The sequence below is a fragment of the Hippocampus bargibanti genome, linkage group LG02, assembly GCF_051943395.1.
Source record: "Hippocampus bargibanti isolate YZ-2025 linkage group LG02, ASM5194339v1, whole genome shotgun sequence".
Classification (NCBI taxonomy): domain Eukaryota; kingdom Metazoa; phylum Chordata; class Actinopteri; order Syngnathiformes; family Syngnathidae; genus Hippocampus; species Hippocampus bargibanti.
Genome location: NC_142735.1, coordinates 2,158,511 through 2,175,209, shown reverse-complemented (window position 1 = coordinate 2,175,209; position 16,699 = coordinate 2,158,511). Strand labels below are relative to the sequence as shown.

Below are 16,699 nucleotides of genomic sequence, written 5' to 3'. Positions count from 1 at the left end.
ATATTAAACACGTGTGTGTTTTTTATCAGTTAGGAAAAATTGAGCGGTTAGTAATGTCACGGTGTCTGTCAGTTTGACAGGTATGAAATAAAAAGCGTTAACCGCTTTCTTGGGCACTGTTTCATTTATGCTTCACTAACGGAAAAAAATGTTCTTCTGATATATCCGCATTGAGACGTACCCCAAAGTACTTGTTGGCTCTGTTCTGTGATTGGATGTTCACTGCAAAATAACGCACTCTCATTGGTTCTTCTGGTAAGAAGGCTGCTCCACGAAATTCAAATTTACAGACGCCGATTTACGATCCTGTTGTGCTCTTTAAAGCCACCGAAGAAAAACAAACGTATTTTTCCTCGAAGCTTACGTTTAGGTAAGGCTCAAAACGATAACATAAATAATACCAAATTAAATAATAATCATACATTTCATTTATAAGCGCCTTTCAAAATTCATGCTAATTTGCTGCGCTAACTTGCTAAACTACGAAAAAGAACCAAACGTGGCTAAATATCTCTAATGTAACGCGAGAATGGACCGAATTACCCTGTTCGAGTTGTTTTATTTTTCTTTCTAACCGACATGCCTCGTGCCTTTTGAAAAATAAACGCAGCTGGGATATTAAATAACTGTTGCTACCTCGTCCTTTTTTTATAGATGAAATTATGAACGATGATACTTTCAAGTTATTTGAACGCGTTTCCAAAAAGATGGGATGGACTGGGGACGATGGCTTAGACGTGGCAGAAAAAAAGGTTAGCGGTTTGTATTCAAATTTGATGGATGGTAATGTTCTTAATTTTCCGCCCGCACTTCATTCATTTTGTAGCTGATTCACGCGATTGGAAAGCAACGTCACGTTGGTACAAGTGGGGATCATTTCGCGGATCGATCAGTGTCGCCTCCCACTCCCAGTTCCCTTTCAGAGGACGAAGACAAAGAGAACCGGCACTTCGACGCCAATACATACAAAAACACAGTTTTGACTGACTCCGATGATGGCAAATTTGATCAGTGTGAGTGAGATGAAACATTGCACTTGTGTTTGACCTGTTTTAACGCGATCCTGGTTCAATGAATATTCTTTTCACGAATTAGTTCTGAATTGGAGCATTCCAAGAACGAAATCCAAGCCTCGGCAACCATTGAGTTCTGCAAAGATAAACCGGTAAGATACAATCTTTTCAATTTGCTTTTTCTTAGCAGTTGCATGTGACGTCACCAAAACACTTCTAATATGTTGTATTTATAATCCAAGCGTTCTTACAGTGAGCTCGGATGATGATGATAGTGACAGTTTTGAAAAATGTGAGTTGCCTTTTTCTGCTACAGTACATTCATTTGTGCAGTGATTCGTAATTTTTTACACAATGTTAAAGACCCTACACCTCGAAATTCCAGGTGCTAAATCTCACTGATTTTAAAATGTGATGCATTCAGTCCTAAAATATGTACATTACTGTATATTATTGTAAACCAATGTTACTATATACAGTGATACCTCAGTTTACGAACTTAATTGGTTCCCAGAAAGTGTGTGTAAGGCAAAACGTTCATCTGCCAAACATTTATTTCCCATAAGAAACCATTAAAATGAGGATAATCCGTTCCCAGGTCCCCATAAAACATAATTTCCTACCAAATAAGCCTTAAAACTACACAACTATACCTTATTTTATGTATAATAAATGTGCTATTTGATTGTAATTAAAGAAATAAACTGTACTGTATAATGAAGTCATTTTATTTACCTTTGTGATGGTCGTTGATGTAGATGCCTCTTGATAATATCCGAGTGAAGTTGCCGTCTTTCTCGGCAATAATACCCTCACTCACACTGTCCCCTGCTAGCTGCTTTTCATTAATCCAAATCAACCGAAGTTTTTCAACCTCTTCTATTGCCTGAGGCCGTTGCTTAGGCAACACACAAACACCATTAGCCACACGTAGCAATGGTCGACTTAGCATAATGGTACTGGGACCCTTTGAAAGATCCATTTCAAGACTGCACATTTCTACTTTTATGTTTAATTAAGAATCTAGCTGGATGGCTAGCTATCTAGATAACCATCTATTAGCTATCTAGCTAGCTCGCTAGCTATCTATTACCTATTAATTATATTAGCTATCTAGCTAGCTTTCCATCTGAGTTACTTCCGTATTGAGTGAACGCTGGCGTGTGGCTGCCGCTGCTCGCCCGCAGAAAAAGAATATCCTGTGACTGTAAAGTGACCTTGAGAGTTTTTAAAAGCGCTTATAAATGAAATGTATTATTATTATTAGTAGTAGTATTTTAAGTCACACAAATGCACACCTCGTTCGTGTTTTTTGATGATCTCCTTCTTCTGCTCGACCGTAATTTTGTTTTGTGTCCTCTTCGGCTTAACACTAGCCTGTGGTGGAGTCGTTTTCGGTCCCATAATAGCAAAAATACTCCACTTGATAACAAACCATGTCTGCACTCAATGGAAGTGGGTGTGGAAAACTAGTCCGCCGGCCACCGTGGCGCTGTGTGGTTTGGTTCGTCCGCCGAAAACTAGTTCGTATGCCATGGTTATATTCTCGCTAATTTAACGTCCGTAAGGCGAACAGTTCGTGAGCTAAAGTGTTCGTAAGCAGAGGTATCACTGTACTATTTCATTATTGGTAGTCCACTAAAACATCCAGCCATTTTCCCCTTTCCTATCAAAAAAAAAAAAAAAAGCAACTGCTGAAATAAAAATTGGCATTTTGTACCAAAAATAAAAGTTTAAAACCGACATAATGTTCATTTTTCTGTGTGTATTAAAGTCTTGCAACACGTGAAAACTCCTGTTGCAAAGCCCAGGAAAGTATCAGCGAGTGAAAGTGAGGACAGGTGACTATTTCATTTGACATCCACATTTGCAGGACATTTTCCCATTTCTGAAAATGTCTTTAATTTATGTCTTTTTTTTTTTAATCTGTTTTTATCCCAAAAGCATTCACCATTTCATCGTGGACGATGACTCATCAGACGATGACTTCATTCAGTCTAAATCATCCTCTAAAGGTATGATCAATGTCATCAGAATTGACCTAAATTGTAAAACAATACCATTGTAATTTTTACCTCTTTATTTCACATCCAGGGCGTAAAAAGACTGATACTCCAACCCCTCAAAATATCTTCAAGACACCACTGCCACCATCTCGGTTTGCTTCTCATGTGTTCATCAGTGATAGTGAAGATGAGGCGGATAACGTTATCAAGAGAAGTTGGAGAAGTCACCGCAAAAGGCCAAATTGTTTGGCAAAATCAAATGAAAACAACACATTGCTTTCTAACCAAAAGGACAGCCCATCATCACTGTTTTTGCCTCCTGTCTTCTCCCTTACTGCTCCTCAACCATCCCACCGGCATACTTCAATAGCTCTACGTTCTCCCATGCGTACACCTACGGCTCCTTCCAATCTGGATGAGTCAAGTGGTTCGGAAGAAGAGTTCACATCCTTACTGGAGAGGCTTAAAAAGAAGAATATACTCACTGACTCTACTTTCAAGACCCCAACAGGTAACAACAAAAAAAAAAAAGCATGATTTCCCCCTCCCCCCTTTTTTGGTTTTAAAGGACAAGCGACACCATTTTTTTGTTTCCTAACTGACATCAGAAAAACGTTTTATAGCGTTTAAAATACCCAAAACACGCATGCTGATATTTTTAGTCAAATGCAAAACACCAATAAAAATGACTTAAAGTGTCCCAAAACTGCTTCAAAATGACCCAGGAAATGGCGAGTTTCAGAAGGTCCCGCCCCCTTGTTTGTGACATCACCCCAGGATACTCCAGACACAAAACAATGGCTTCAGAGAGTTCAGATTCTTGTTACTCATCCAGTTATGAATATGATTCAAATAGTTCTGAAGAGGAAAGCATAAATGTTTGCCATCCTTCCATCACGTCAATGCATTTTGCTGTATTTGTTTGGTCTGAAAACATCGTGTTGCACCAAAAACAGGCAGATGAGGGCGACAAAGCTCCGTGTAAGGAAACGGGAATTCAGCCTGTGGAAACGGGCTGATTAATTCCTTACACGGAGCTTTGTCGACATTTTCTGCCTCTTTTTTTAGTGCTACATTTCCTCCCCTATTGCCTCAAAATGGCACGGAATAACTTCCTTCATCGATTGCAAACATGTATGCTTTCCTCTTCAGAACTATTTGAATCATATTCATAACTGGATGAGTAACAAGAAAGAATATTCTCCGAATCTGAAGCCATTGTTTTGATTCTCCAGCAAGGCAAGACGTCTTGGGGTGACGTCACGAACAAGGGGGCGGGACCTTCTGAAACTGGCCACTTCCGGGTTAATTTTTTTGTAGATTTTGGACACTTTACGTCATTTTTATTGGTGTTTTGCATTTGACTAAAAAAATCATACTGCGTGTTTTGGGTATTTTAGATGCTATAAAACGTTTTTCTGATGTCAGTTATGAAACAAAAAAGTGATGTCGGTTGTCCTTTAAACATACATTCCTTACAAAATATAACACTGAAGCAACTTACGAACAAATTCACCTTACGAACGACTGTTCGGAATTTATCTTGTTCATAAGTTGGGGAGCGTCTGGGGTTAGCGAAAAACAAAACTGAATGAATTATCCATGTGAAGGAGGCTCCATGTTTGTATTTGTTATCAAAATAACAGACACTCCCCACCTTACGAACGATATACATTCCGAGCGGCCGTTCGTAAGTTGAATTTGTTCGTAAGTTGCTTCAGTGCTATATTTAGTTTGAAATGTATGTTTCAGTCAAACACTGAACAGGGAAGTATAAAAAACAGGCGCTCTAAGTTGTAAAAGAAATTCACACCTACTGTAGTACGACGACATACAGACGTTCCCCTACTTACGTTCGTTCGGGAGCGTCTGTATACATACGTAGGTATGAGCAACGACCATTGTTATTGGTTATTGGCTACAAACAGACTCGTTTGTATGCTGACGGACTTGACGTTTTAGTTAAATTCAGTTTCTTTTTTTGAACGCAGGAGTCAGTATAGCCCCTCCCGTATTAGTTCCTCCCATAATGGGTCCAGCTAAACCCAGGTCTTCCTCATTGGGTGAAAAAAATGTGGATCCAAAGACTCCTGGGAAAATCACCAACCTGAAGCCAACGATAAGCCACACCGAGCCCAGACACGGTCTCACCACCAGGTAGGTACATATCACTTTCCACTTCCACTGCGTTTCTTTACATTTTTGTCTAGATCGTTACTACATAGGCTGCCATGCTGATGAGGTGATACCAGAGCAAATGGGGCAATCAGTGCCAGTCAAAGAACATAATCAGACAGGGAGTAGTCCACTGCCCCCCGCCCCCCAACCTTAAAGTAGGGACCTATCAAAGCAGAGGTCTGGCACCGCCACCTCTGTCCATTATGGAATACCAGCACAACTTTAGTTCGCTGACGAAACCTTTCGGATGAGGAATGAATGAAGACGTATAGATGACGACTGAAGAAACCTTTTCATCAATTTGTGTCTTTCCATCAGACTAGCCTTGTGCAAAACCCCAGGTTGCTTCTTGGAGTCGCTATCAAATCCTGTCTCCATCTACTGCTGCCATTTTAAGCAAAAAAAGGAAGAACTTACGAGCAAACTGTATCGTATGTACAACAGCAGCGTGTTTGACGGGAAGGTAATGAGTTGCCATCTTTATTATGAGCATACGTTTACTAAACTTATGGACTGATTCATGTTTTTTTTTTTCTTGTCTGCCATTTGTAGCTGCCCAATGATATGCCTCTGATTTGGAACAAAAAGATGCGCAAAACGGCAGGCTACTGTGTCACTGGACAGGAGCGAGGTGGAGGGAAACGTTACGCTCGCATCGAACTGTCTGAAAAAGTCTGTGATTCTGCAGGTAATAATAATTAATAATATGAATAAAAATAATAAATTTTATTCATAGGCACCTTTCAAAATACTCGAGGACACTTTACAATCAAACACAAGAACAATAAAAACATTGATAGTATAAATACAGGTACCATCCAACTTGTGAACGGGTATCGTTCCGACCAACCGGTCGTAAGTCAAATGGTCGTAAGTCAAAATCCATTCAAAATGGCAGACGTAAGGGTTATACTACAGGATAGTCCACAATGTCAATCTGTTGTTTTTAAGCAACTTTTTCTATTGAATACTATTATATACCAAACTGTTTACAGTTCATATAAATTTTTTATACCTTTTAGTGTCATTTTTATAATTTTATATTATCAATTTTTAGACGAGGCGGTATCTCTATAGCTACTGAGTGTAGTCACGCGGTTGATTGCTGTGTGAGAGTGAGATGCTGGCTGGCCAAAATTGCTGTACGCGTGTCGGGCTGCTAGCGCGTTGTGGTGCCAGGCTTAGAACATTTTCAATATAGGGTTAGGCGGTCGTGGTTGTAAGTTGAGTCGGTCGTAAATCGGATGGTACCTGTAATAAAAGAGATCAACTTGAACTGGGTACAATAATGTAAATTTTAAATAGGTGAGTTTTGAGATGGGATTTGAATGTGGGAAGAGCGTCAATATTTTGGTTGTTTGTTGGAAGTGAGTTGCAGAGTTTGGGCGCAGAGTGACTGAAAGCTTTGTACCCCATTGTGCTGAGATGGGCAGTGGGTAGAAAGGTGGAGGGAGAATGAGTACAGACGTTCCCCACCTTGCAAACAAGATGCGGTCGTTCGTAAGGTGAATTTGGTCGTAAGTTGATTCAGTGCTATATTTTGTATGGAATGTATGTTTACGTCAAACACTGAACGAGGAAGTATAAAACACAGACGCTCTAACAGTCGTGAAATGAATTCACACCGACTGGCACCAAATTACTGAATTACGTGCCAGCAGCCATTACCTTTTGTTATGCATCACATCCTACTGGAGCGTCAACTGGGAAGAGGGATTTCCTCCCCGCCCACATCCTCTACGCAGCCAATCATAAGCGAGCATGGCTGGAAAAAGGCGCACAATACAAAATCTAACTTACAGCATCTCTCTCTGAACATTTTTCAACATAAAAATGTTCGTATGTACCGTTTTTCGTAACTCGAATGTTCATAAGTTGGGGAGCGTATGTACTGCGCCAAAATATGTCCATTAAAAAGATCCTACTCACCCAGATCGCCTCCGAGACACACTAATCCATGAGATGTGCCACGCTGCGACCTGGCTGATCAACGCCGTGCGTGATGGACACGGAAGCTTATGGAAGATGTACGCCCGGAAGTCAACCTGGGTGCACCCTGAACTGCCGATTGTCACTCGCTGCCACAGCTACGACATCAAGTTTAAATTCCAGTACAAGTGCACCAAGTGTCAGAATACGTATGTGACGTGACGTGACGTGACGTACTTGCCGTTTTTACATAAAAATGACTTTTTTTTTTTCACGGTGAATAATTCTGCTTTTGTCTGTAGGATTGGTCGCCATTCCAAGTCTTTGGACACCCAAAAGTTTGTCTGTGCGTTCTGTACTGGCAAACTCGTCCTGCTAACGCCATCCAAGCCTCGTCCCCCGACGCCGTTCGCTAATTTTGTGAAGGAGCATTACGGCCGCGTACGCCGGGAGTTGACGGAGCAAAGCCATCGGGACGTGATGCAGAAACTCAGCGCCGACTTTGCCTCGAAAAATAAACTGAGTGACATGAACAGTTCAGAGCTGTGAGGTAAGTGGATCACAGTCGCAGAACGGCAAACAACGCCTGCTCAATGTCACCGATGACCCGATAAGGAGGGAGCGGCTATCACTCTTGAAATGTTTATATGTTTAAAATGTGATATTGTAGGTTTGTGGCAATGAGGTTGTGATGTTTGAAACACAGATGACGGTTGAAGAAGTCGTCGTGTCCAGAGTTTTAATTAGGTTATAAAATTGTCCATTTTAAAGCGTAAATAAAGTTTGGATTATTTGTTTAAAAATCAAATGAAAAAAAGTGCATTTAATGGGTAACAAGAAGCAACAGGTCATCGGACATACGACATACAGTGATATCTTGGCCTACGAACTTAATTGGTTCCCAGACAGAGTGTGTAAGGCGAAAAGTGTGTATCCCAAAAATTAATTTCCCATAGGAAACTATTAAAATGAGAATAATCCGTTCCCAGCTCCCCAAAAAACATACTTTTCTACTTTCTAATTTTCTAAGCCTTAAAACTACTCAAAATATACTTTTTTTTAATGTATAATAAATGTGCTATGGTGTTATAATTAAAGAAATAAACTGTACTGCATAATAAAGTCATTTTATTTACGTTTGTGATGGTCGTTGATGGCTTGATGGAATGGAGTGGCCGGTTTCATCAGGATTAAACACTTGATGAGAAACGTAGCCTTCTTCTTTCACCATCTTGAGGAATGATCCCTTGTAGGTGCTTTCTCTGCGATAATTTTACCTTGTTCCTCATCAATTGTGTTCTGTTTAGCTGGGTTGATAGCTTTTTGCATCAAATGTACAAATGGCTTGTGCGGGTTATTTGTGTATCCTGATTGATGGGATATTTTAACCTTGCAGTCTACACTCTGCCTTTGAACTATCAAAGTTGAAAGAGTCCAAATTTCACTGTTTTCTGTCAATTTTCTCATTCTCTCTCTCTGTCGTCTGCCTGTCTCTTCAATGTTTAACGGCCTCACTCTCTCTCTGCCTCTCTCTGTCTGTAACCCTACAATTTAACGTTCGTAAACCGAAAAGTTCGTAAGCCAAGGTATCACTGTAATTGCATTTCAGTGGTGGGCCGTCAGGGCCTGCAAGGCCTTCTCCGCTGGCCTAAAATTATCTTTAATCATAGACTGATGAACTCATTCACTGCCATTGTCTTTTAATGCTTGGGTGCCGATTAATAATAATAATACATGTGCCTTTCAAAACTCTTAAGGTCACTTCACAGTCACAGGATAAGCTTTTCTGTGGGTGAGTAGCGGCGGCCACACGCGCCAGCGTTCATTCAACCCGGAAGTAACTCAGATAGAAAGCTCGCTAGCTAGCTAGCTAATAGATACAGTAATAATAATAATACATTTCATTTATAAGCACCTTTCAAAACTCTCAAGGTCACTTTACAGTCACAGGATACAGTCACTAATAGAAAGCTACCTAGCCAGCTAGATAGCTAAACGATAGCTAGCTAGATAGCCAAATAAGTTGGGAGGCTGACAATGGTTTTTTCTTTTCCACAAGGGGGACACCATTTCCCTTTTTTTCTATGTTAGCGCTTTGTTTCAGCTTCAGCTGTTGTTAAAGTGCTATATAAAAGTATTGCATTGTATTTTGAACAGCCACCCTCATTTCAAGCTCATATAACTCCAGACCCATATCATTTGGGGAAATAACTTTTTTTTTCCTGATGACAGAAGAGAGTCAGGGGCGTTCCTGACGTGACGTCACGTCAGGAATCGTCACCAACTCGAAAACAAGACTTCCTGAATACTCAGCGCAAGTCTTAAAAGATAAAATATAGCTATATGCGGTGGAATCTTTGTAAAATACGCTCAGTAGAAGTCATTTGAAGTGATTTTACAAATTATAGACACAACTTGTCCGGAGGCGTCGGTTTTCCTTTAAATATATTTATTTTATCTGTACCATAAATACTAGTATTCTTGGATTTTTTTTAATTCACTCTACAATACAGGAACATTGAAAAATACAGACCACAGCAAAACTAGAAACAAAAGAGCATACATACTGTTTTGCTATACAGTAATCCCTCACTACTTCACGGTTTTATTATTACATCCCCTGATGTATCGCATTTTTTTTTCAGGAAAAAAAAACATTCAGTACATTTAAAAAAAGCTGAATGACTGAGAGGTTTTGTACATGTCTGTAGCTTGATTGGTTCCCAGCACTGACGTCACCCACTGACAGCACCATTTTTGTCCATCGCGGGCGTTCCAGGTCGCCATTAACCGTGAAAAACGAGGGATTACTGGAATGGCAGTCAAGTAAGCATTTTCATGTCATTTTGAGTTTATAAAATAAAGTGGAAATTTAATACAGATGATCCCCTACTTATGAACATTTAAGTTATAAATAACAGTACATACGAACATTTTTTGTAGTGACATATGTAGTATTTTCTCCAGTTGCACATAGACATAACTTTGTAGAGCATATATTTTATTAAATGTTTATTTTTCAGTACAAACTAATACAGTTTACTTATACAAGCCTTAAACATATTTATATAAACCTTTAACATACTTATATAAGCCTTAAACATACATTCCATACAAAATATAGCACTGAAGCAACTTACGAACAAATTCACCTTACGAACGACCATTCGGAACATATCTTGTTCATAAATTGGGGAGCATTTGTATACAATAATCCCATTTTAGGTTAAATAAACTGTTCAGAGTGACTGACAATCGTTCAAGAACAGACAATGTAAGTACAGTGATACCTTGGCTTACCACCTTAATTGGTTCCCAGACAGTGTGTAAGGCGAAAAGTGTGTATCCCAAATATTAATTTCCCATAGGAAACCATTAAAATGAGAATAATCCGTTCCCAGGTCCCCATAAAACATAATTTTTCTACTTTTGAATTTTCTAAGCATTAAAACTACACAAAATATACCTCATTTTTTGTGTAACAAATGTGCTATGGTATTATATTTCAAGAAATAAACTGTACTGTGTAATAAAGTCGTTTTATTCACCTTTGTGATGGTCGTTGATGGCTTGATGGAATGGAGTGGCCGGTTTCATCAGCATTAAAAACTTGACGTAGCCTTCTTCTTTCACCATCTTGAGGAATGATCCCTTGTAGGTGCTTTGTAGGCGGTCATTTTACCTAGTTCCTCATCGATTGTGTTCTGTTTAGCTAGGTTGATAGCTTTTTGCATCAAGTGTACAGATGGCTCGTGCAGGTTATTTGTTGAGCCTGATTGATGGGAATTTTAACCTTGCAGTCTACACTCTGCATTTGAACCATCAAAGTTGAAATGAGTCCAAATTTCACTGTTTTCTATCCATTCTTAACTCTCTCTCTGTCGTCTGCCTGTCTCTTTAATGTTTAAACAACCTCCTCTCACTGCTGCGTTCTTGACCAATGACGTGGTTTTAACCGACGACTGGGGGCGGGGAATAGAGGACCAAAACAAGTCAGCTGCCATTTTCTTGTTTGGAGAACGGGCTCATTCGCAAATGACACATCACTCATTGTGGCAGCTCCGTATGTGTGTATCCCGAAAAATAGTTCGTATGCCAGAGTAAAAATGTCATAAATTTAGCGTTCGTAAACCGAAAAGTTTGTAAGCCAAGGGGTTGGTAAACCGAGGTTTCACTGTATCCTAAACTGTTGGAACAATCTGTGTAAACTTTATTCAAACAGGCACATTTTTCCCCTTTCTTTGCCGAATTATGCAGCATTCTGAACATGAGCATCTAGGTCACAGGTGTCAAAGTCCAGGCCCGCGGGCCAAATCCGGCCCGCCACATCATTTTTTTCGGCCCGCGAAAGCAATTCAAACTTGTTAAATTCCATGATGATTGCTAAAATCTGAGCCAAAATTTCATATTTTTGGATGTCAACCACAAAAAGTCATTATTCTTAACTTCAGATTTGAAAAGGAGTTATTCATTAATTTGCTGTGTGCTCTATATATAATATTTGAAGGGATTTAAACATTCTAATGGGTTCCCCAAATTCATAACGGCCCTCGAGAGGAAACCATAACTACAATGTGGCCCGCGGCAAAAAATGACTTTGACACCCCTGATCTAGGTCATGAATGGCAATTCATCTCCAATCTTTTGAACGAATGCAATGCGACAAAATGGGACATTTTAAGAGAAGATTAAATCTATTGGTAGCTTTCGATGTAAAAACATACATTACCAATCAGTACAAGCAGGTTTTTTTCATAATCCTTAGAAACTCTTGCTGGTTCACTTCTCCATCGCCATCTCTGTCCGCCTCTTCAATCATTTCCTTCATATAAAACAATGGAAATATGTATTAGTCGAGCATTAAGATATTCAAATGAGAGCATCCAACAATTATCAACTCAATAAATGCCCATTTGGGACGTATTTTGTTGCCAGCAGAAATCCATGATTACCGTATTTTCCGGTGTATGCAGCGCACCCCAAATGAATGAGGAATTTTCTAACTTTTTCCATATATATATATATACAGTGATACCTCGGTTTACAAAGCCCTTGGCTTACGAACTTTTCGGTTTACGAACGTTAAATTTATGAACATTTTACCTTGGCATACGAACTATTTTTCGGGATACACACAGAGCTGCCACAATGAGTGATGTGTCTATCGCGAACGAGCCCGTTCTCTTTACCAGAAAATGGCATCCGGCTTGTTTTGGTCCTCTGTTCCCCGCCCCCAGTCGTCTGTTAAAGCCACGTGATTGGTCAAGAATGCAGCAGTGAGGGGGGGGGGGGGGGTTACAGACAGAGAGTGAAGCCATTCTCCCAAAAATAAAATGGCTGCCAACATTTTTTTTGTCCTCTATTCCCCGCCCCCAGTCATCGGTTAAAGCCACGTGATTGGTCAAGAACGCAGCAGTGAGGCGAGGTGGTTAAACAGGCAAGAGACAGGCAGACGACAGTGAGAGAGTTTCAACTTTGAAAGTTCAAAGGCAGAGTCTATCAATCAATCATGGTCCACAAATAACCTGCACAAGACATCTGTACACTTGATGCAAAAAGCTATCAACCCAGCTAAGCAGAACACGATTGATGAGGAACTAGATAAAATTATCACAGAGAAAGCACCTACAAGGGATCATTCCTCAAGATGGTGAAAGAAGAAGGTTACGTTCCTCATCAAGTGTTTAATGCTGAGGAAACCGGCCACTCCATTCCATCAAGCCATCAACGACCATCACAAAGGTGAATAAAACTACCTTATTATACAGTAACGTTTATTTCTTCAATTATAATACCATATCACATTTATTATACAGAAAACAAGGTACATTTTGTCTAGTTTTAAGGCTTAGAAAATTAGAAGGTAGAAAATTATGTTTTATGGGGACCCGGGAACGGATTATTCTCATTTTATTGGTTTCCTATGGGAAATTAATTGTTGGCATACACACTTTTCGCCTTACACACTCTGTCTGGGAACCAATTACGTTTGTAAGCCAAGGTATCATTGTAATTTAAGTGAAGATATTCATCACAATGCCTTCTCGTACTAACCATCAGCAATGCTTTCACATGGTAAGAAACTACACTTTTTTATAAATGAAATGTATTGTTGTTATTATTATTATTTCTTACGTTCAGAAGCTAGAATTTTTTTTTAATTGCATGTTGTGTGACATGTGCATGGGGTGGCTCTTGTTTTTCATTTGACATTTTCAATGCACCTTTGTAATTTTTTCAGTGTTAATTTCAGAACAAGTTCTCTCATATTTAAAGGACAACCGACGTCTCCGGACAAGTTGTGTCCATAATTTGTAAAATGGCTTCAAATGACTTCTACTGAACGTATTTTACAAAGATTCCACCGCATATAGCTATATTTTACGTTTTAAGACTCGCGCTGAATATTCAGGAAGTCTTGTTTTTGAGTTGGTGACGAGTCCGTATGTGACGTCACTAAAGGACCGCCCTTTACCGTAAAAAAGACGCATTGTAGCGGTCTTTCCATCACGTCAATGTATTTTGCTGTACCTGTTTGGTCTGGGAACCTCGTGTTGCACCCAAAAGCCGCCGGAAGATTGCGTCCAAGCGCCATATAAGGAATTTATCAGCCTGTGGAAACGGAGGTGGCCACAGGAGGTCGCCATTTTGTGCCTCTTTTTTTTGGGTGAGAGATTTTCCCCTAATGTTGCCTCAAAAAGGCAGTAATAAATTCTTTAATCGATTGCAAACATGTATGCTTTCCTCTTCAGAACTATTTGAATCATATTCATAACTGGATGAGTAACAAGAAGCCATTGTTTTGATTCTTGAGCAAGGCAAGACGTCTTGGCGTTACACCACGAACAAGGGGGCGAGACCTTCTGAAACTGGCCACTTCCGGTTTTGATTTTTTGCAATTTCAGCACACTTTAAGTCATTTTTATTGGTGTTTTGCATTTGACTAAAAATATCATACTGCGTATTTTGGGTATTTTAGATGCTATCAAACGTTTTTCTGGTGTCAGTTAAAAAAACAAAAAAGTGACATCGGTTGTCCTTTAACTCTGTTGTTTTTACTAAAGACGAGTTGCAAATCGGTCGCAATGGAACTCCCTTTTGTTGCTTTGTATGGATGTCTTATGACCCCCCCAACAAAATGATTATTGCTTCCAAAATTTCCCACCTTAACTTCCTCCATCTTAATTCACTGGAAACGTAGAATTTTACCTACCTGCAGCTCTTCATCAGTGAGGTTTTCGCCGAGCTCCTTTGCGACTCTCTTGAGATTTTTGAAGGAGATCCTCCCGGTCTCGTCATCGTCAAACAGTCGGAATGCTTTCAGTATCTCCTCTTTAGAATCCTTCTCTGCCTTTGGTGATAGAAAGAGCAGTTGTTAAGATAAGATAAGATAAGGTGAAACATTTGTGGAAATTTGCCGTGTATTCACCATCTTCTGTGTCATCACACCGAGGAAATCACTGAAGGAGATCTTCCCCGTGCCATCCTTGTCCACTTCACCAATCATCTTCTTGATTTCTTCTTTTTTGGGTTCAAAACCCAGAGCTCTCATGGCAACCTTACAGTGTGAACGGAATAAAATAATAATGATAATCCATTTCATTTAAAAATATACACATTTAATAAATAAATGCCACCAGATTGATGACACAAATATTGTCTGGGGGGGGGGGGTTATTTACTAAACTACTGATGTGGGCAGCTGGGGCCGCAATTTACATGATTGCCTTTTTTGGGGGAGAATAACATTAAATTGTTGCTGTTGTATTACAACATGTCAACTACAATTGTACTATTAATACAGTAAAGTCTCGTTATATCGGATATATCGATAGTCCCGGTTATATCGATACTATTTCTATGCACGCACGGAGAAAATTACATGCAAACAGGGTCGGATATATCGATAGTCCCGGTTATATCGATATTTTTTCGGACTCCCTTGAATATCGATATAACGAGACTTTACTGTAGTTTAAACCAGAAATAGATGTATCTCTGGTGTTTGAATGGAATACAGTGATACCTCGGCTTACGAACGCTTTAGCTCACGGACTTTTTGCCTCACAAACATTAAATTCGCGAGCATATACACGTAACATCCGACTCACGACTGACTTCCATTCCGACCAAATGGATGTAAGTCAAAATGGTTGTAAGTTGAAATAGATTCAAAATGTTGACTAGAGACCCTATTTTACATTTTAAAAATTAGGGTCTGGAGGTCGTGGTCGTAAGTACGGGTGGTCATAAATACGGGTGGTCATAACTCGAGTCGGTCGTAAGTCGGATGTTACCTGTAGTCTTGGCTAACGAACTAGTTTTCGGCGGACGAACCAAACCACACACCGTCATGGTGGCTGGCGGACTAGTTTTCCAACACCCTCTTTCTTTGAGTGCAGATGTGGTTTGTTATCGAGTGGGGTACTTTTGCTATTATGTGACACAAAAAAGACCCCACGACATTCTAGTGTTAAGCCGACGAGGACACAAAAGAAAATTATGGTTGAGCAGAAGATGGAGATCATCCAAAAACACGAACGAGGTGTGCGTTTGTGTGACTTAGCGTCCCAGTACGAGTACGTAAAAACTTCTGTTGATTTGGGTGAACGAAAAGCAGCTAGCAGGGGACAGTGTGAGTGAGGGTATTATCACTGAGAAAGCACGGCAACTTCACTCGGATATCACCAGGAGGCAACTACATCAACGACCATCACAAAGGTAAATAAAATGACTATTATGCAGTGCATTTTTTCTTTAATTACAATCCAATAGTATTTATTATACATAAAATAAGGTATAGTCTGTATAGTTTTAAGGATTATTTAGGGAAAAAAATGTTTTATGGGGACATGGGAACAGATTATTCTCATTTTTAATGGTTTCTTATGGGAAATAAATGTTTGGCAGATGAACTTTTCGCCTTACACACACTTTCTGGGAACCAATTAAGTTCGTGAGCGGAGGTATCACTCTATACAGTATATCAACTTTTATTTTTCAGCACGTTTCTTCCCTCAGGCAGCTGATAGCGGTTTTCTTTACCTTGAGTTCCTTAACATCAATGTATCCAGCGCCATCGGTGTCAAAGAGCTCGAAGGCCTCCCTGATCTCCTGCTTTTGCTCCTCAGTCAGCTCGGGTTTTGGGTTCGTCTTCTTGCGAGGGGGAGGCACCGGCCCCTGCAACGACGGTCTCTTCGCACACGCCTGGTGGCAACACAATCAAAATGAAAAACAACAACACGGTCGCGTTAAGCATCATAATAGTATTTATTCTAACTCACCATCTATTATGTATTTGACAGGCCAAGCAAATCTGTTATTATCCAATTGTTATTATACAGGCTCCGGACAATCCGTGTGCAGATGAATATATGTTGTATTTCCTCTTGGCTAGAAACATCAATCACACCCCAAACATTTTACAACATATAAATAGAAACGAACTGGAAAATAAACGGGCCGCGATGTTAACATTCCCACATTAATCTGTGGAGCGACTGTTTGGCGATGGGAACGTTTGCTTCCCTAACCCCGAATGCCAAAATAACGCGCACGAGTCACTAAATATAA

At 39.8% G+C, this 16,699-nt stretch overlaps 2 protein-coding genes across 3 annotated transcripts; one reads left to right on the top strand and one right to left on the bottom strand.

Annotated features, from left to right (window-relative positions):
• The first annotated feature begins 278 nt into the window (after positions 1-278).
• On the top strand, positions 279-8,848 carry gcna (germ cell nuclear acidic peptidase). Its single transcript, XM_089020115.1, has 13 exons — positions 279-370; positions 655-752; positions 827-1,013; positions 1,096-1,165; positions 1,256-1,305; positions 2,788-2,854; positions 2,958-3,028; positions 3,108-3,530; positions 5,011-5,176; positions 5,516-5,660; positions 5,750-5,885; positions 7,131-7,335; positions 7,429-8,848. The coding sequence occupies exons 2-13, from the start codon at positions 663-665 to the stop codon at positions 7,673-7,675; spliced, it is 1,857 nt and encodes a 618-aa protein (XP_088876241.1). The 5' UTR covers positions 279-370; positions 655-662; the 3' UTR covers positions 7,676-8,848.
• A 710-nt stretch (positions 8,849-9,558) lies between these two features.
• Positions 9,559-16,637, bottom strand: cetn2 (centrin 2). Of its 2 annotated transcripts, XM_089020157.1 has the most exons (6): positions 16,411-16,637; positions 16,172-16,333; positions 14,556-14,684; positions 14,340-14,477; positions 11,856-11,948; positions 9,559-9,936 (listed from the first exon to the last, which is right to left on the bottom strand). In XM_089020157.1, the coding sequence occupies exons 1-5, from the start codon at positions 16,411-16,413 to the stop codon at positions 11,859-11,861; spliced, it is 522 nt and encodes a 173-aa protein (XP_088876283.1). In that variant the 5' UTR covers positions 16,414-16,637; the 3' UTR covers positions 9,559-9,936; positions 11,856-11,858. The 2 variants fall into 2 exon arrangements, with proteins under 2 accessions (XP_088876283.1, XP_088876275.1); XM_089020149.1 differs by having other exon boundaries at positions 9,559-11,948; positions 16,411-16,635.
• Between the last annotated feature and the right edge of the window lie 62 nt (positions 16,638-16,699).

Bases quoted from the DNA above. Each gene is read 5' to 3' on its own strand.
- gcna (XM_089020115.1), top strand. From the start codon at position 663: ATGAACGATGATACTTTCAAGTTATTTGAACGCGTTTCCAAAAAGATG. The intron at 3,531-5,010 runs GTAACAACAAAA...TTTTGAACGCAG, and splicing joins TACTTTCAAGACCCCAACAG to GAGTCAGTATAGCCCCTCCC. The intron at 5,661-5,749 runs GTAATGAGTTGC...TGCCATTTGTAG, and splicing joins GCAGCGTGTTTGACGGGAAG to CTGCCCAATGATATGCCTCT.
- cetn2 (XM_089020157.1), bottom strand. The intron at 14,685-16,171 runs GTAAAGAAAACC...TCACACTGTAAG, and splicing joins TTGATGTTAAGGAACTCAAG to GTTGCCATGAGAGCTCTGGG. The intron at 11,949-14,339 runs GTAGGTAAAATT...TTTTATATGAAG, and splicing joins TCACTGATGAAGAGCTGCAG to GAAATGATTGAAGAGGCGGA.